Raw genomic sequence first — 19,979 nt, forward strand, 5'->3', positions numbered from 1 at the left:
ATTTTTAAGGGGATGGTTGTCTTGTAAACAGGGGTAAAGAAATAAACCAGATTATAGATGTGAGTGTTTAGTGACGTCTCACTAATCCCTTTAACATGTATTCCTACCATTTATTTCTGTGAATAATGAAGTTTTGCTTTCTACGGATTTCTAGCCACACATCCGTTTGATAAAACAAGGATGTCTGTATAGAAAGCAAATATAATTGAAGCAAATATAATTATGATTTCAAATATAATTGAAATATGGTTGAACCTGGCATGGGAAGCCTGGCTCTGTACCAGCTGGTCCTCCTTGACCTGTCAGGATCCTGTGCTGGGTCTCCACGGAGGAGCCACTTGTAAAGCACTCGCCGAGAGCAGTCTCGCCGGCACGTTCTTTGTTGACAGTGTGAACTGATACTTGAATTCCATCTTCCTGAAGTTCTGCTATTTGACAGGTACAGGGAATCCTTTTTCTCCTTAAGACCCAAAGTTTTTGTTTGTAAACGAAATCGAATGAAGAGTGTCACTGGATTGTGCTCCCTAAACTGCCACAGTGTTGTATATGAGATACATCTCAGTCTTTTAAAAAAGAACATCACTGGGGCGCCTGGGTGGCTCAGTCGCGTAAGCTTCCGACTTCGGCTCAGGTCATGATCTCATGGTTTTTGAGTTCGAGCCCCGCGTCGGGCTCTGTGCTGACAGCTCGGAGCCTGGAGCCTATTTCAGATTCTGTGTCTCCCTCTCTCTCTGACCCTCCCCCGTTCATGCTCTGTCTCTCTCTGTCTCAAAAATAAATAAATGTTAAAAAAAAAAAATGTAAAAAAGAACATCACTGAGAAGAGTGGCATCCAACCTAGTTGTGTGTCCGCACCAAGAAGGAAACATTGTTAATTACGTTTATTTTTGCTTTCTAGTCAAAGAAGATTGGAATGTCAGAATTACCAAGCTACGGAAGCAAGTGGAGGAGATTTTTAATTTGAAATTTGGTAAGTAAAACCCAGTGATTATGTCTTAGTTTAGAAACCTAAATGAAAGGCAGGTTCTGAATGAATGATAGCACTACAGAACCTACGGAAGGAAGGTCCCAGAAACTGGGTTTTAGTTGATGTCTGCTCCTTACCCTGAGTACCTTACTTTATTTCTCTTGGATTCAGTTGTGTGGTGTGTGGTGGGGAGAAGCTGGGGCGCGGGGGGTGGGGGGATCTCCGCCCCACCGTCTGCACTTCGAGTCCGGCTACCACACACGGGTGGCAAATAAGTCCCGTTTGTTTCAGCTTAGATTTGGTGACAGCTAGCTGTTGACCGCTGTCTTGAGGATTCTGAGGAGATTCAGCAGGAGTGTTTCAGTTGATTGGGTGTGTGTCTGTCATGGAAAAGGAAGTAAGGAGTGGGAGTGACAGCAGTGTCCCTGGGGCCTTCCCATCCGTCATTTTTGTACCTGGTGTGAACGTTCTGTGGCCTGGATCTGGAATCTGCCGCCTCTGCCTCTGATGTAACGTGATGAGCTCTGCTTAGGTGCACCGCATACGGCTCTCGTCTTTCAACGGCCCACTTGTCTCTTTGGGCGTGAAATGGCCCGTAGTTCGTTTCTGCACAGAGCACAGAGATCACTTTGGCTAGAATGTTCTTTTTACAAGTACTTATTTTTTAGGCCCTTTCTTCAGTTTTGCACGGTACACTACGCGGAATGCTTCCAATAATTGAGTGGAGGCTCCCCCTTAAAAAAAGATAATGGTGAGCGGAGATTGCTAGGTGGTAGGGAATTTTTGCATAACACATTTGAGAATGCCAGGATGTTAGCTCGACTTCTTGTGATCATTTTGCAGTTTGTACAAATACCAGTCATTCTGTTGTACATCTGAAAGTAGTATAATGTTATATGTCAAATACACCTTGATAAGATAAGGGTTTTTGTTATTTAAAAAGCTTATTATTAAGATTGCAGACAAAAATAAAAGAATGTCTGTAAAATGTTACCTTCCGCACGTTATGTTCTCCTCACCTGCAGCTCAAGCTCTTGGACTCACAGAGGCAGTAAAAGTACCATACCCTGTGTTTGAATCAAACCCCGAGTTCCTTTATGTAGAAGGCTTGCCAGAAGGAATTCCCTTCCGAAGCCCTACCTGGTTTGGAATCCCACGACTTGAAAGGATTGTCCGTGGGAGTAATAAAATCAAGTTTGTTGTTAAAAAGTAAGTTCGATTTGCCACTGTAGTCATTCCTGGAATTAAAACAGTAACGTTCTGTTTCTATTTAAAGTTTTTTCTGGCTACAGGCGACCCCTAAGGCTTTGTAGTCCGTGATGGGAAGACACAGCTCTGAGCTGCGGTCCTGGCATTGGCTGCTGCCTTTGCACATCCCTTAACCTGTACTTGATCTCCGTCAGTACAAGGAGAATGCTAACACCTGCCTCGCAGGGGTGGTGTTCAGCTTGGGCAGAGACGCTGTGCTGACTCTTGAGCATTCCCAAATGCTGAGTAGAGGGTGAAGAGTCAGATTTTTCTCTGCTCCGTTATTCCTCATTAAGCTTGTGCGCAGCTGAATTCCCACAATTATGTTCCTTACTTACACGTCTGCAGAATTTCCACTGTTGCAGCAACTAAACTGGTGTTAGTGAATTTTCATTTTCAGGAAAGAAGTCATTTACTCTTCATAAAACCAAGTAGCAGATTACCTTGGGGGGGGCGGTAATTAATTCTGTAATACACAGAATTAATTGTGTATTACATGATGATAGCCTTTAGTAACAAAATCTCTGGTCATGATGATGCTTACGGTCTGTGAAGACCAGTATCGTGTCCTGGCTCTTGTAATGTTTCTTGGTTTTCTTTCTAGACCTGAACTAGTTATCTCCTATTTGCCTCCGGGAATGGCTAGCAAAATAAACACTAAAGGTAAGACATGATATATACTCTTTATTAACCTCAGTGCATTAAAACATTCTTTATCGACATGACCTAAGTCACACGGAATCATTGGCCAGTATCTTTTTGGGGCTTTCGGTTTGTTTGTTTGCTTGCTCCCCCCCACCCCCAGGTGTTTTATGTAATGGACCCCCCATAACTACCACCACCCCTTTTTCTTTTTTAACATTTTGTTGAAAATTTCATGTTTGCAGTCCTCCTTCATTCACGTGTCCACAGCTTTGTTGAGACTCAGTGGAGGATTAAACTTCCAATTGAATCCTTTCGGTTTCCTCCAAAAAATCCAGACTGTATAAATTTTAATACTCTGCTTTCTTTCTTCTTTTTTCTTTTAATTTTTCTTTTTTATGTTTATTTTTGAGAGAGAGAGAGTGTGAGCAGGGGAGGAGCAGAGAGAGAGAGGGACCCACAGAATCCGATGCAGGCTTCAGGTTCCGAGCTGTAAGCACACAGCCCGACACGGGGCTCGAACTCACGAATGGTGAGATCGTGACCTGAGCCGAAGTCGGACGCTTAACTGAGCCACCCAGGCGCCTGGGTGTTTGGCACACTCTGCTTCTGGGTTGTTTGTTTGTTTGTTTGTTTGTTTGTTTGTTTTTTACAGGACACAGAAGTAATCGTGTGCTTATTTTACAGCCTTGCAGTCCCCAAAAAGACCACGAAGCCCTGGGAGTAATTCAAAAGTTCCTGAAATTGAGGTCACTGTGGAAGGTAAGGCCACCCTGGGGTAGGTTTCTGATGATTCTTCAGTTTACAGTTTGTTTTTATGCAAATGAATTTTTACAAAACTGGGCTTAGGTGTGAAGAGCTGCCTCTTGTAAATTTCAGAACTGTTCCTATTCAGAATTTCCCAACGGTCCACGTGGTGTTCTTGGAGCACATTGCAATCTGCTTGCAGGACGATCCCTGAGAGGCTTTTCTTTCCTCCTAATAAAGTAAAGGGTGCAGAGAGCAATACGTAGGGTTCTTTCCTCCTCTCTTTTTTTTTTCCTATTCTTTGCAGTAAAGAGTTGAGGTATGGTTGAAACAGCAGTGCCTTGGATTAAACTCGTTCCTACATCTTCAAACTAACTCCTTCTCCACTCCCAGGGGGTCTGTGGAGGGACTCATCTTTGCAGGTTCACGGGGTTAGAGTACTTCACCCCGTATAGGTGGCTCTCCGCCTGCTGTCCGGGATGGTTACTACCCTCTGTCTCTGCAATTAACACAGAAAGAAGGGCCCGCTTCAGTAGGATGATTCTTTGTTGTCACATAACCTCAAGTTTTGTGTTAATGGTTTACAGTACTAGGTGGCGCCTCAGCCCCCATTTTGTTATCTCGGGGGGGCACCTGGTAGAGCATGCAGCTGTTGGTCCCAGGGCCGTGAGTTCAAGCCCCACGTGGGCAGGGAGCCTACTTAAAATGAGAGTATAGGTAAGCTCTTGGTTAGGAGTTACAGGTTAGAGAAACAGAGAAATAAAGAGTTAATATGATTGGGTCTATAGAAGTAAGCTTACCAAGTACAGTTTTAAGATTGTATTCTATTGTAACCAACTGTGACTTTACAAAGAGGGAGATGCATGTTTTTCTTACCTAAAAGAAATTTTGAAAGTAGATTACCCTTTAGTAGCTCAGAAATTAGGAGACTGGCTTCTCGGTTTCCTCTTGTCCCTTCTTTCACGGATACGGGATGACCAGTGGAGCTTCTGGGATTAGGTGTACGTGCAAAGCAAGACACAGAGGAGATACAGTATCAGCCCTGCCTGGACCCATTGTCTGCAGAGGCCGATGTAGTATTTAAGGGGATTTATTTAGTGAAGAGCTGTGTCCGTGTCCAGGAACATTCTGCCAATTTATGGCCGGGGGTGGGTGGGTGGTATTTTGTTTGCACTGTACTAATATTCTGTTTTAAATAATAAATTGTGCTGGTTTGGGAGTTTTTAACTTTAAGAAATAAATGTATTAGGTATAATTTCGACCTAGTAAAATGCACCCATTGTGATTGTACAGTTTGAGTTTTGAGACATGTTTGTCCCACTACTTCAGTCAGCTTCTGGAACACATCCACCACCCTGGGATGCCCCCGTGCTCCTCAGCAGCCAGTCCCCCCCACCCCACCCCCCAGCCCGGCCCCCTGGCCACCACTGCTCTGTTTTTTTGTCACCGTGGAATACTTTTGCCTGTTCTGGAATCTTCTGTAAGTGGAGTCCTACTGTATCTATTTTTTTTATGGTCAGATGCTTTTTCTCCATCTAACACTCTCAGATTTACGTTTTATGCGGCATTTTAGCACTCCATTTTTAGTGCTGAGTGTTCCTCCGTGGCGTGGATTCACCATGTTTTGTTGATACATTTGTCAGTGGACATTCGGGTTTGTTTCCAGCCTTGTCTAAAAACGATGCTGCAAACGTTTGTGTACAAAGTGCGGTATACGCCCTCCTCCCCTCGAGGGTTATGTAGTCGAGAATCGGGGAGTTGTTAGCCTTCTGTGAAACTGCCAAACAATCTTCCAAAGTGGTTTTCTCGTTGCATACTCCTGCCAGGGATACGTGCATTCCAGTTGCCTCACATCCTCGCCGTACTTGACGTTGTCGTTATTTTAAATGTAGCTGGGTGGTGGGTGTGTGGTGTTATTTCACGTAACCATAAGCGTGAATGCTGCTTTATTCACGTAGGGTAAGAGCTGGATACTTTCATCCGCTCAGTTCTGTCTGCCGACCACAAGTGTCTCCCTGTCTCACCCTGTTAGAATCGCCAGCATCCAGTTAGAAGCAGAGGTGTGGGCTGGGTGCCTCTAGTAGCCTGTTGGAGGGCCGTGGTGACAGGGTGGCCTGCTGGCCTGATGGCCTCTGTGTGGGTATACCTGCCGGCTAAACCAGGCTGCTGGAGCCAGCTAGCCCAGAGTCCCTGGGCTCTCATCACCTTGCCGTCTTGAAGAAGCTGTCGTTTTGACTCACGAGCTCTGAAATAACTAGAGTAGAATGTTGCATCTTGACGTTTTATAGAGAATCACAGATACATTTCATCTTGAGTCACGTCATCGCCTCTGACACTCGTGAGGGTTTTCTGAGGCCGTGTACATCCAGGCTAAGTACAGCAGGTGGAAGTGGCCGCACCCGTGCTGAGGCCACCCTTGCCCAGACGTAGGAAAGACTCAAGTTCGGGTCTGCGAGCACATCAGAGAGACCACGTGGTGGTGGAGACCAAGGAGCCAGACTCCGACGGTTATCCCGCCTCCGTACCTTGGCCGCCGTGCGGTCGACTGCAAATTACATAGCCCCTGGGACTCCGTTTCTCCATGGTTGAAGTGGACACTAAGTTAGTTAAAACACATAATGTGCTTGGGACAGTGACCGTGTGCACCTTTAGCTGTGGCAGTGTCACTGCAGACCGTTCCCCAAGCAGAAGTCTTTTATGTGAAGATAAGCATAGGAAGTAGGTAACTCCGTAGAAAGGTAGTTTAGGTGAAAGTCCAGAGCCTATACAGATATTTCTGCAAGTCGGGAAATTCAGAGTTTGAAGCTGAATCTTTAGAATATTGGTTGTTTTCTAAAGAAATCTGAATAAACTTAATTTCTTTTTATTTTCCCATTGTTTTGGCTATTTTCCTTACTGTTTAAAAATTGCTGGCTGGCTTAAGATTAAAATCAGCTTATTAATGGGGCGCCTGGGTGGCTCAGTCGGTTGGGCGTCCGACTTCGGCTCAGGTCATGATCTCGCGGTCCGTGAGTTTGAGCCCCGCGTCGGGCTCTGGGCTGACGGCTCGGAGCCCGGAGCCTGCTTCGGATTCTGTGTCTCCCTGTCTCTCTGCGCCTCCCCTGCTCATGCTCTGTCTCTCTGTCTGTCTCAAAAATAAATAAAACATTAAAAAAAAAAAAATCAGCTTATTATTTAAGCATTAGGTGACCCTACATAAAGAAGACTCAGGGCTTGGGGTTTATTAAGAATAACCTAAGCTAACCCTCCTTACATTCAGTGGAAGAAAGCGGTTTCCTATAACATTGTTTCTAAATTGTACCCAGAATTCAAAGGAAGGGTGTTTCCAGAGTCAGCTAGAGTGTCCAAAGGAAAGACCTTCGCACCTGCAGCTGTGGTTAAGTAAGGGTTGAAAGGAAGGTGAGCAAACATAGCTGACCAAAAACTCAATGGCTCCAGAGGGCACGGGGACGCACAAAGTGAAGCGAGGGCACCTCCGATGTTCCAGAAAATTGATTACGTTTGGGGCAAAAATGACTGACTGTAGGGACGGCAGTAGATAAACAAGTGGAGGGAGGGCTGTGACACCGTGCGTCCTGCCCATTTCCACTGCGCCATGCTTGTGTGCTGTTTGAGTGTCACTTTGTTTTTTGGGCACGTGTCCCAGAGAAAGTGTAAGCAGTACTTAAATGTGATTGAATGCATGCATTGATCAGGATTCTCTTTTAATTCTTCTTTAGGCCCTAATAACAACAACCCTCAAACCTCAGCAGTTCGAACCCCTACTCAGACTAATGGTTCTAATGTTCCCTTCAAGCCTCGAGGGAGAGAGTTTTCCTTTGGTAAATATGGATTTTCTTTTTCTTACTTTCATCATTTTAAATAAAAGGAACCAATCCGGGTGCCTGGGTGGCTGACGGTTAAGCGTACGACTTGGGCTCAGGTCATGATCTCACGGTTTGTGGGTTCGAGCCCCGTATCAGGCGCTGTGCTGACAGCTCGGAGCCTGGAACCTGCTTCAGATTCTGGGTCTCCCACTCTTCTGCCTTTTCCCGCTTGTGCACCCTCTCTCTTTTTTCTCAAAAATAAATACATAAATATTAAAAAAAATTTTAAATAAAAGGAAACAATACAAATACTTTAATTTTTTAGGTGAGTTGTTTTCTATCTGGTAAGTCCGTGTATAATAGCTATTAAAGGCATTGTAATAGTTACTTAACCCCTGTGCCTCAGTTTCTAGATCTGTAAAATGGGGATAATGTTCCTGCTTCATGAGATTATTATGAGGATTATAAATACTAAATTATTTGCAGGGTAGATAGTAGGCAGATAGTAGATGCTGTAATTGTTTTTTTGGAAGGTTTCTTGGTATTCATTTGTTTTTTATTTTAGCCTATGTCATTTATTTGTGGCCAGTATATTAGTAACAATAAAACAGTTGAATGATGTAGGATTACAGTAGTTGTCAGACCTGACTGTGCTAAAAACCTGTGTTTTTTTTATTCTGTACTTCTTAAAAACACACAATAAAATGAGAAATGCCTGAGCGTGGACGTATTTTGGTAAGTATTACTAATAACTGTCTTGGTTTTTACTTGCAGAGGCCTGGAATGCCAAGATCACAGACCTAAAACAGAAAGTTGAAAATCTTTTCAATGAAAAATGCGGTAAGGTCATTTTGAAAGATGAGTATTAAAATATATATGGTAGCTTTTTCAAATAGAAGAATGTGCACAAAATAAAATGTTCAGTATTTGAATATTACTATCATTGGGGTGCCTGTGGCTCAGTTGGTTAAGCGTCCGACTCTTGATTTTGACTCAGGTCATGATCTCACAGTTCGTGAGTTTGAGCCCCACATCAGGCTCTGTGCTGACAGTGGGATGCCCTCTTTCCCTCTCGCTCTGCCACTCCACTGCTTGCTCTCTCTCAAAAAATAAATACACTAAAAAAAAAAAAAAAAAAGATTGTTTTTAATATTACTGTCATCGAAAGTGTTTGGGTTTGGGGCGCCTGGGTGGCTCAGTAGGTTAAGTGCCCAACTTCGGCTCAGGTCATGATCTCACAGTTCATGAGTTCGAGCCCCGCATTAGGCTCTGTGCTGACAGCTCGGAGCCTGGAGCCTGCTTCGGATTCTGTGTCTCCCTCTCTCTGCCCCTCCCCTGCTTACACTCTGACTGACGGTCTCTCTCAAAAATAAATAAACATTAAAGAAAGTGGGTTTCACAAGCATGAATTCCATCATCTCTCCCACTTTTCTGAGCACTGCAAAATTGAACCTATTTTTCTATAATTAAAATATTTTTCTTAAAAAAAGAGTAATTTTCTTATCTATAAACTGATTTAAAATGCATTTTTAAAAAGGTTGAATTTAGGAAAGTGGCAAATGTGAGCAATAAAAGAAACGTGTGTGTCTCTTACAGGCGAAGCTCTTGGCCTCAAGCAAGCTGTGAAAGTGCCGTTTGCATTATTTGAGTCTTTCCCAGAAGACTTCTATGTGGAGGGCCTGCCTGAGGGTGTACCCTTCCGGCGGCCGTCTACTTTTGGCATCCCGAGGCTGGAGAAGATACTCAGAAACAAGGCCAAAATCAAGTTCATCATTAAAAAGTAAGGACATTCAGGGGCGCCTGGGTGGCTCAGTCAGTTAAGTGTCCAACTCTAGATCTCGGCTCCGGTCAGGAGCTCACGGTTTGTGAGATCAAGTCCCATGCCGAGACTTGAGCGGAATGTGGAGGCCGCTTAGGATTCTCTCTCTTCCTCTCTCTCTGTCCCACGTGCGAACATGGGCACACATTCTTTCTTTATTTCTCTTTCCCTCTCTCTAAAAGTTAAGAAAGAAGTTAAAAAGTTAAAAAAGTTTTTTTAACCTTTATTTATTTTTAAAAGAAAAAGAGACAGAGCATGAGCAGAGGTAGGGGCAGAGAGAGAGAGAGAGAGAGAGAGAGAGAGAGAGAGAGAGAGAGAGAGGAAGATACAGAATCCGAAGCAGGCTCCAGGCTCTGAGCTGTCAGCACGGAGCCCGACGCGGGGCTCGAACTCACAAACGGTGAGGTCATGACCTGAGCTGAAGTCAGACGCTTAACCGACTGAGCCACCCAGGCGCCCCTGAAAAATTTTTTAACTTCAAAAAATAAAGTAAGGACGTGCAGACGAAACGAGTTGGTACTAGGGCACAGCCGGACTGGCGCACGGATTCAGCTTTGTGGCCAAATTAGCTGTAGGATCCAAAACTCTTTAAACTGTACCTCTGAGGACCTTTCACGTTCTCCATAATTGGTTAAAATAGGGAAGGAGGGCTGTAGGTTGCCAGAGGGCCTAACAACTTGATTTTGTTGAAATCAACCGTCGTCGTATTTTGCTGGTCGATGCTGCTGGAAGGTGAGTAGTAGTTGAGTCTTGTGGAGCCCTGTTCCTTCTCCAGCTTACAGAATGTTTTTCATTTCTGTTTGCCTTGGAGGTCTATGAATTAGGCCAACACCACTGAGATAGGGGGGAATAATTGGAATTTAAAAATACTCATTGGTGCTTAAGCATTATCTGAAATTAATTGCAGTGACTTTGAGGTTCCATTTATTAGTGCTTGCTTTGGAGTCCCACAGCAGTGTTGGCAAATACTCGAAGGCAACACCACCAAGTGCAATGGCTACCTTTTGGGGTCTGCAGAGGTCTGGCAGTAAGTAGTGAAGGCCTCGGCTTCTACTGAATAGAGAAAGACTCATGCTTATGGTTCCGTGCTGCCCATGTGCAGCCTTGCTCCCTCTCTCCATTCTCAAGTCTAGCACTGGATCCTTCCAGGGTAGAGTGGAAACTGGGCGAAGAAGCCCCTAATTTAAGCTCGGGAGGGCAGGGCAGGTGTTACGATCATAAGTATAATTGGTCTTTTTGTATACGTTCCTTTCGTTGAGGCGCTGTTCTTTCTGTTTTTCCATTCCTAACAGTTGGAATGTGTATTTACAGAAAGTAAATGGTTTTTTTAATTTTGTTGAAAGTTTAACGTTTTCTTATCAGATTATTAGCAAACATGGTTTTTTCCTCTCTTCTCGTGTTGCAGGCCTGAAATGTTTGAGACCGCAATTAAGGAGAGCACATCCTCCTCGAAGAGCCCTCCGAGTGAGTGTCCTTGCTACAGGAAACGTGCCGTTCGCAGCCCCTCTCCCAGCCGTGGCCTACTGCCACGAAATCCAGAGCGTTGTGGTTGAGGGGCAGCTGGGTGGCTCAGTTCGGTTAAGCGTCTCGACTCTCGATCTCAGCTCAGGTCTTGATCTCAGGGTCATAAGTTAGTGCAAGCCCTGTGTTGGGCTCCGTGCTGGGCGTGGAGCCCACTTTGAGAAAAATAAAGTGGGGTTGTGACTGGTTTATGATTTGGAGTCTGTTTAACGAATGAGAATCTCTGTGTGTCTGGTGCTATGCTAATCCCAACAAGAAAGAAAAGGTGGCGAGGGGGAGAAAGTCTTTAAAGAAGCTTAATACCACAGAATGACAAAATAGACCATAAAAAGGAACAAGCATTGAACAAAGTTAGGTTAAATACTATCTTGCGGAGTCTGGATCGTAAGCACATGAGTAGAGAGGATTTGAGTCTATTCTGTGTACACTCTGATCTGATGTTTCTATGTTAAGGAAAAATAAATTCATCGCCCAATGTTAATACTACTGCATCTGGTGTTGAAGATCTTAACATCATTCAGGTGACGATTCCAGGTATGGTTTCTCTGCCTTTATCTCGTTAGTCGGGTTTTCCTTCTTTGGGTGTTAGAGTAGACAGGTTCCCGGTGCTCGCCCTGTGCAGCACTGCGTCCCCGCCTGCCCTTCAGAAAGCGCTCACCAAACACATCATCTCATTGGTTGCTTTGCAGAACGCTCTAGGAGGTTACCGAATGCGGCATGAGCTAGTACCTCGCGTCTTGTTTAGGAAATCCGTACAAGAGAGCAGGTGAAGCTCTTCATAACAGGAATAAAGGCTTAGCATTTTCAGGTTGCTGTCATACTCAAATCATTTGGTTAAGTTGTTTTAATCTTGAGTAGTGTAAAATACTTCAGTCTTCCAAAAACATAAAGCAGGTTGACTCAGCACGTAAAATTTGACTTGGAATTAAACTTGCATTATTGGGGCACCGGGGTGCCTCGGTTGAGCGTCCAGCTCTGATCTTGATCACAGCTCATGAGATCAAGCCTTGCATCAGGCTCTGAGCTGTCAGCACAGAGCCTGTTTGGGATTCTCTCTCTGCCCCTCCCCTGCTCCTGCGCACTCACTTCTCTCTCTCTCTCTCTCTCTCTCTCTCTCTCACCGTAATTAAATAGACATTAAAAAAATACTTTAGGGGGGCGCCTGGGTGGCTCAGTCGGTTAAGCGGCCGACTTCGGCTCAGGTCATGATCTCGCGGTCCGTGAGTTCGAGCCCCGCGTCGGGGTCTGTGCTGACAGCTCAGAGCCTGGAGCCTGTTTCAGATTCTGTGTCTCCCTCTCTCTGACCCTCCCCCATTCATGCTTTGTCTCTCTCTGTCTCAAAAATAAATAAACGTTAAAAAAAAAAAATTAAAAAAAAAATACTTTAGGGGCACCTGTCGGTGCTCAGTCGGCTGAACATCCGACTTTGGCTCAGGTCATGATCTCATAGTTTGTGGGTTTGAGCCCTGTGTTGGGCTCTGTGCTGACAGCTCAGAGCCTGAAGCCTGCTTCGGATTCTGTGTCTCCCTCTCTCTTTCTCTCCCCCTCCCCCACTCACACTCTGTCTCCCTCTCTCTCTCAAAAATAAACATTAAAAAAAATTTTTTTAAATACTTTAAAATTGCATTATTGAGGCGCCTGGGTGGCTCAGTTAAGTATCCGACTTCACCTCAGGTCATGATCTCACAGTTTGTGGGTTTGAGCCCAGTGTCAGTCTCTGTGCTAACAGCTAAGAGCCTGGAGCCTGCTTCTGATTCTGTGTCTCCCTCTCTCTGCCCTCCCCCATTCACACTCTGTCTCTCAAAAATTAATAAACGTTTAAAAAATTTTTTAATTGCATTATTAAGCTAGAACTGTCCTCTCACCTTTTCTAGATGATGATAATGAAAGGCTGTCAAAAGTCGAAAAAGCGAGACAGCTCAGAGAGCAAGTGAACGACCTCTTCAGTCGGAAATTCGGTGAGTTCTGCATTTGCAGGGTGCTGCTTGTGGTGAGCTTGGGTGTTCCAGTACTGGACTGTAGCTTAGGCTCAGATAGTTGTTATTTCCCGTTATGCAAGGAAATAAGCTTTCAACGTAAGTGTTTGAGTTGCTCTAAAGTTCTTTCCTAAGGAAACCTTAGCTCTGTCAGACTCTTGACCATCAGGTCGATATCAAAGTGACCAGAACTGAGGTTCAAAGGTAAGGTTGCTTGTCGTGTGCATTGCCTTTATTAACAGCGGAGACCGTGTTTAAATGTTGGTCCTGTGCTTTTTAGCCGCTTCTAAGATGACAGGTTAATCTGTGCTTTTGTGCTGTTTGTCTTGTCCTAGGTGAAGCTATTGGTATGGGTTTCCCTGTGAAAGTTCCCTACAGGAAAATCACAATTAACCCTGGCTGTGTGGTGGTTGACGGCATGCCTCCTGGAGTGTCATTCAAAGCCCCCAGTTACCTGGAAATCAGCTCCATGAGAAGGATCTTAGATTCTGCCGAGTTCATTAAATTCACAGTCATTCGGTAAGTGAGAGCTCCCTGCTTGTTTGGAAGAATGAATCTGCAGACCATGAGGCTACGTCGTCTTCCAGAATGTAGGCCTAGGGAATAGTAGAGTCCAGCTCACCATGTGGCGAAGGGAAACACGTAAAATACTTCAGTTATCTTACTGTGAGGTTCTCTTCTCCCTGGGCTGACTCTGGATTCTCTGGTTTTTAAGGCAAGGGGTTAGCAAACCGTCGCCTGTGGACCAAATCCAGCCCACTACCTGTTTATCTTATAAAGTTGTATTAAGACACCGTGCCATGCACTTGTGTCCATAGTGCCGACCGCCGCTCTCAGGGTACAGGGGTAACACTGAGTCATTGGGACGGAGACAGCGTCGTCTGCAAAGCCTGAAATATTTACTGTCTGGCCCATTAAGGAAAAATGGCCAGCCCGTGTCTCGGGCCCGTCATCGCAGGCTCCGGGCAGTCGAGTCTGACCCCAAGTCAGCCAGGTCCTTTTGTTTCCTTCCTTGTCTGCACAACAATAGTGTGGGTTGTCACCTTTGAGAGCATCAGCTCCTTATCCACAGCGTTGGGAGCGATGATCGTACCTCCTCGCCAACCCCGTCGGGAATTCCATTCCTTACCGTGCGCCCGTCCCAGGAGGTTGGCAGTAGGTGTCCTCCTTCCCAGCTGCCCGAGCACGCATCCGTGGCGTCTTTACGCTCCTCCCACCTCCCAGAAACGTGGCTGTCACGAGATCCTCCCAGTCAGCTCATTGCCAGGTTCCCACTGTGTCCGGTACAGGTCCTTCAGGTCTGGCTCTGGGAGCTAGCTCACGTGGTAACCTCTCCCTAGGTTCCTTCCTGGCATGCGCTCATCTTCCCCCAGTTTTTGTCCCACTTAACCTGAGTCTGTCATCCGTGCTCCTCCCCGGGGGTCTCGGTAAAAGCCTGCTTCCGTTAGACCCTGCTGCCGGAATTCCTCTCTTCTTTCTTCTTCACTGCTGTTCTCTTCTCACCGTCTTTACTGTGGCCTTTTCTAATAATGGCCTGTAGAGTTCTTCACGTGTCTGTGTGTCCATAGATTAAAAAGTGTGAGATTGAAACGTAGTTGGTAACAGTGCTCGTTGTGACACGTAAGTGACATGAGTTACAAGTTAGTGAGATAAGCTGAATGTACATGTAACTGCTTGTAGAGTAAAAATAAACGGTTACCCCATTTGTTTCTCTCTTCAGACCATTTCCGGGACTTGTGATTAATAACCGTGAGTAAATTTCATGAAGTCTTTTTGTTTCGTCCTGTGCGGGGTGTGCGAGACTGTGTGCACTTGCACTTTGCTCACACGGTAGATATTTCCGTTCACCTACAGCAGCAACTGGGCGAAGTTGGGGTTTTAGCCTCAGTGTAAAAGCACTGTGCACGTTACACATGTGAAATGGGGTCACTTGTTGAGCTTTTAAATCTCACTTTATTTGTTCCTAAAATGGTGATGTTAGTACCCATATTGAGAGCTTTAGAGCATTTTAAATGACTCATTACGTGTCAGACCTCTTAAACGGGGATCAGAGAGTTGTTGCCTGTGTTTGTAAATAAAGTTTTATTGCGGGCGGAGGGGGAGGTAAAAAGAACGTTTCCAAGAAGGCCTGTTTGCTTAGGCGGAGTTGGGAGCTGTAACAGAGAGCATCGTCCCCTGCAAATCCTGAAATAGGCAATCACCTAGCTCTTGATGAAAAAGTTTGTTGACCCCTAACCCAGAGCAGTACTTTATGTGCTCAGGAAATACAATCTGTATTCGATACTATTACCGCAGTAACTTTACTGTTACTGTGTAATCACTGTGCTAGATAAGTAGATCTTTAATGAGCCGTACCTTGCTTCCGTTCCTGGTCAAGCCTCCATCTGGCACGATGTGCTCTCCAACGTTGTTGCACCAGCAAATGTATATATGTCCGTTCTTCCAATTCCTTGATGTTCTTATCATTTTAAGTTGTATTTTTAGCAAACACTGTATATACATGTGCTGGTATGTTTTAGGTTCTGCCGACTTCATTGAAATGTTTCAAAAGTGAACATTCTCTTTCCCGGTACCGTTAGCATTTCAGTCTTTTTTCCAATTGGCATTATTTTTATAACTCTCTAAAACCCCTCTACTTTGAGTACTCAGTCTGTAGTCTGTTCACTGGGAAAGTGGGGAGCCTCTTCAATTTAGTGTTCAGGAGTTTTGGGGGCCCACGGAGCAGCAGCGTGGCCCCGCTCCAGCCGACCTGGGAAATCACGCAGGGACTGTAGGTGCTGCCTGCCCCCCTGTCCTCAAGCCGTTCATCCCGCTGGGGGCTCCACTCTTCAGTGTCCTGGATTTCGTTCTGTCTCCTCTGCCTCCCAAGTTTTGGGTTTCACTTTATCACAAAATGTGTTCGTTTGATTGTACCCCCAAACCATGACTTTTTTTTCATAGGTTCTGTTTTTCTTATTCTCTGTCTGGGCCAAGTGTGTTAGTCCGTGGTGATGTCAGTAATGAAAGAGGACACACACCTTGCTTCATAGATATTTTCATCATCTGTGTGACATTCAGCTTGGATCACACCAGGGAATTTGGTCATTTAAAGAAACCCCATGATAATTTTTTCCTCTTTTTTTTTCTTTTTTTTAAATGTTTATTTTTAAAAGAGAGAGAGGGAGAGACAGAGCATGAGTAGGGGAGGGGCAGAGAGAGAGAGAGAGAGATTGAGAGGGAGACACAGAATCCAAAGCAGGCTCCGGGCTCCGAGCTGTCAGCACAGAGCCTGACTCGGGGCTCGAACTCATAAACTGCGAGATCGTGACCTAAGCCGAAGTCACTCAACTGACTGAGCCACCCAGGCGTCCCTGGATTTTTTCTTTTTTTTTTTAATTATTAATCCCAATTCATCTGTCTTCTGTATAACTGTTAGGTTCAAAGAGCATTGTATTTTAAACCTCCTAGCCCCCTTAACTTTGTTTAAAATGTTCAATTTTGTTCTCATCCTTGTGCAGTAGTCTATAATAGAATTTTCCAGTAATTACTATAAATTAGTTCTTCTGATGGGACATGCCAGAACTCTTGTGTTCCCTTCTTGTCATAGGAAAATAGTGCCTGTTGTGGCCAAGTTGGAGCATCCAAATTGAGAATGTATGTACAAATGCTTTTCCATTGTAACAGCATGCATTAAGTTATTGTTCAAATCAATCTACTTTATTTTCAGAGTTGGTCGATCAGAGTGAGTCAGAAGGCCCAGTGATACAAGGTAAATTAAGTGGGGTAAAACATAGAATTGTTCCTGCTTTTGTGATAAAATGGACCACATAAAATTGTGGGGACTCACTTGCTAATAACATTCGCCTGACTTTAGGGAAAGTCATTTACACACTCACACTTAGACTTTGTCTTTGACTCCCGTGTTTGGAAGCCTGTATGTGCTCGAGCTCTGGGTCCCAACTGAGAAGTGTGGGGCATATGCCATTTGACTCCAGTGCCCCCGTCAGCTGGGAAGGAGGTCAGGAACCCCAAGGCCAAGCGTGTGCAGTGCAATTTCTGAGGGCGAAGCTTGTCTAGACTTCACCGTTGGTGCCATTCATTTCCATTGCTGGTCACCAGCCGGATTGTGCCGGGTGGAAATGCGTGTATTGTGGCTTTAAACATTCCTTAGAAACCAGCGTTGAAGCCTGCTACTGTGGTTCACTGAAACCAAAAAAAGGCTTTCATTAAAGGGGAACCCACAGAAAAGGGGAAAAGGACGTGAAAAAGGAACTTGTTCCCTCATGTTAGAACTAGGTGAAACTACAATTGTTATTGAAGACTTGGGTTGCGTGAGGAAACTGAAATGTCCGAAAAAGGAGACTTTTGTTAGACCAGTTGAGACACCAGTTGAGACACGTGAGACACGTGTGTTTAATCCCAAGAAGCCGTGGCTGCTGTTTCATCTGCGACTTGCGCTTGGTGTGCGGTGTGTGGAGGGCTTTCTCCTGGCTTCCTCTGGGCCCTTGTAGATAAGTGAGACACAGCAATGTTAAAACAGCGTTACAGCAAATCTTGATGTGTTTCTCTGCAGAATCCGCTGAGCCAAGCCAGTTGGAGGGCCCTGCAACAGAAGGTAAAAGGGTAGGGCAGCCGGTGGTCCAAGACTGAAGTCCCCCAGGAGCGCTCTTAGGACAAGGGATTGACGGTGGTGTTCGAGCCGTCTCACTAGAACTGTGTGCTTGGGTTTTCTTTTGTTTCTGGGTGAATTGGATGTGTCGTTTTTGCCCAGAAATGGCGTGTTGGCGATGACTCATGGTTCTTCTGCTCCGTTTTCTCCAAATGACTCGAAATGAATTCTGAGCCAGTGGAATAACTACTTTCTAACGTAGATTTTTAAATAGATACATAAGAAGATGCTTGTTACTGTGAACACTTAAGTGGCACAATTAAGAACTGTTAGGGAAACACTGTCTCTGAAAATGTTATCTTTAGTATCTTTACAATTCTTGATAAGTCATTTTAGCACATAGTTTGATCTGAGTGGGTTTATAATTATACACATTTGCATTCGTAGTGTAATTTATCAGTTCCCTTTTGGTTTTCTTGATAGAAATAAAGGAGACTGACGGAAACTCTCAGATCAAGCAAGAACCAGACCCTACGTGGTAGACCTCTTCCCTCCTAGGGTAAATCAGCATCTGTGTCTGGGATGCCCTCTAGTGTTCGTCTGAACTTCCCCCTCCCCCGCATGCTCATAATCTAATGCTGTGTTTTCCCTGCTTCGGCCATAATGAGGTCCAAGTGTAAGCCCTACCGGATGGTTTGAGTTAGAAGATCAAGCAGAAAGATTTTCCTTAGATCAATATCTGCCTTTGAGCCAAAGACGTAAAAGCGCTTTGCCCTAAAAGAAAAATGTTTTGTTTCTGATCTGTAGGGTAGATCTTATCCTCTCCATTGGAGTTCACTCTGAATCCGTATCACCACGCTGGCTTTTTCCCCAATCACAATAATGGTGTTTGCAGAGTCTGGCCAAGCTGCTCAATCCATTTTGCAGCTCGCATAATTTACTTACAACCCTGAACCTGCTGTTCAGACTTCCTGAACTTGGCCCGGTTGTTAACAGGAGCGGAGCCCTATGCCGGGAGTCAGCCACCTCCGCTCCCGTCCCGTCGCTCCTCCCCAGGCCCCAGCTGTTGAATGTAGACGCGCTGGTCGGAGGGTGTAGCTTCGCGGCAGTGGGCTCTGAGGTGTGCCTGAGGGCTTTTTTTTTTTTTTAATACTGTCAGTTCATGGACTTGGGTGCTGATTGAGTTGTGCTATCTGCGGATGTGAAAGTCTTGTAATCAGATTAACCCGTGCTCTCGCTTGTTTGTTTTCTCTTCTGTTTTAGCTTAAAGTATCAGTGGGTGAGAAGAGCTTTTCGGACCTGTTACTGCCCCGAGCTGTGTAATATACTTGTATAACAGAAATACCTTCTATACAAACCTTTTTTTCTACTTTTAGATAGAAATGTCTACTTTTTCAGCAGTTCTGTGAATTGAATTAAAGAGCAGAGTGACTGTAGATTTGGAATGGCTGGTTTACTTTGGAATGTATTATAAGGATTTTACAGCAATGCTGGAAAAACGACAGGGAAAATGGCAGGGATGAATCTCATCAGATTTTTTACGCAGCAACAGAGCCTTCAGCTGTGGTGTTTTGTTTTCCAATCAAGTGAAGATCTCTCCTCCGGGAACATCTCAGCTCCTGCAGTGAAGAAAGCACCTGTGACAGTCCTTTTAGGTTTTTTCTATTTGAGAAATCATTTAAATGATCCTTTTGTTCACGGCTCTCCTTGACGACTGAGTGAACAGCTAGTATCTGTATATTTGACTAAACCTTTTCCTAAGCTATCTATCATGGTTCATATGTTTTTTTATCATAATTAAAAAAACCACCATCCGGATCGCCTAACAGCCAGCGAGAGGTTAGCATGTCGGCGTGTGGCTTACAGACGGAGCCTCGGAAGCTCTCCCACCCTGACTTCTCGTCCGAATAAAACGCCTGGTGTTCCAGAAGCTGAAGATCAGGTATGAGTGTCGGGGCGAGCTCCGAGACACTAAAGCCTCACCGCCCTGTGACCTGTGGCGGTGTGGGTCTCCTCGGAACGCCGCTCCCGCCTGGGTCAGGCCCCACGCGTTTCCATTGCCTTCGCCATTTTAGATCTCGACGTGTAGCACTGAGGCTCCAGCGTGGGGAGGGAGGGGCCCACGAGCTGATTCTGCGCCCTCTGAGAGTCCTGCGCCCTTCGTGGGAGAATCGTACGTGTGTTGGGATTTCACAGACAATGAGAGTTGTAAAATACCAGCTATAAGAAGCTAGAGTACGTGACGGCATAGAGTTTCCATTAGCTTTATCACAATATTCACGATGGAGAATTATATTACATGGTAGCAGAAATAGGCATTTTTATGTGTTGCTTATATTTTACCTCAAATTAAATTGTAGATATAGGGTAATAAATAAAATCCATCCATGCCTTTCACACACTAACTCATTGCTCTCGCAGGTGTTTTCGTGGTTCTGTCTGGGGAACCCGGGTGGTTCGGCGGTAGGCGGCGTGCAGGGCGAGGGCTAGGAGGGCGCCGTTCCGGGGAGCCCCCGACTCTGCCCTTCGGGGCGGTGCTGGGGCCGCCCCCCGTCCCCTCCCCGGGCCGCTCCAGCCGGAGCTCCTCCTGCGACAGAACCCTGCAGCACATGCACTCTGGGGACTTTCTGTTCTCTCCGCGGGTGCTCTCGGGGAAGGCAGAACG

At 45.3% G+C, this 19,979-nt stretch overlaps 1 protein-coding gene across 8 annotated transcripts in view; it reads left to right on the forward strand.

Moving 5' to 3' along the window:
• Positions 1–19,719, forward strand: part of GTF2I (general transcription factor IIi) — a 109,366-nt gene extending 89,647 nt beyond the window's left edge. For all 8 annotated transcript variants that reach the window (XM_042922187.1, XM_042922191.1, XM_042922189.1 and 5 more), the window contains 16 exons: positions 899–970; positions 1,993–2,176; positions 2,820–2,878; positions 3,545–3,619; positions 7,324–7,425; positions 8,185–8,250; positions 9,007–9,190; positions 10,635–10,693; positions 11,204–11,284; positions 12,625–12,708; positions 13,062–13,245; positions 14,447–14,475; positions 16,433–16,474; positions 17,279–17,320; positions 17,798–17,873; positions 18,578–19,719. In XM_042922187.1, coding sequence (XP_042778121.1) covers positions 899–970; positions 1,993–2,176; positions 2,820–2,878; positions 3,545–3,619; positions 7,324–7,425; positions 8,185–8,250; positions 9,007–9,190; positions 10,635–10,693; positions 11,204–11,284; positions 12,625–12,708; positions 13,062–13,245; positions 14,447–14,475; positions 16,433–16,474; positions 17,279–17,320; positions 17,798–17,856 — 1,322 coding nt within the window. In that variant the 3' untranslated portion in view covers positions 17,857–17,873; positions 18,578–19,719. The remainder of the gene's footprint in view (positions 1–898; positions 971–1,992; positions 2,177–2,819; positions 2,879–3,544; positions 3,620–7,323; positions 7,426–8,184; positions 8,251–9,006; positions 9,191–10,634; positions 10,694–11,203; positions 11,285–12,624; positions 12,709–13,061; positions 13,246–14,446; positions 14,476–16,432; positions 16,475–17,278; positions 17,321–17,797; positions 17,874–18,577) is intronic.
• The last annotated feature ends 260 nt before the right edge of the window (positions 19,720–19,979 follow it).

Source organism: Panthera leo, chromosome E3 (assembly GCF_018350215.1).
Source record: "Panthera leo isolate Ple1 chromosome E3, P.leo_Ple1_pat1.1, whole genome shotgun sequence".
In the NCBI taxonomy this organism is placed as follows: Eukaryota; Metazoa; Chordata; class Mammalia; order Carnivora; family Felidae; genus Panthera; species Panthera leo.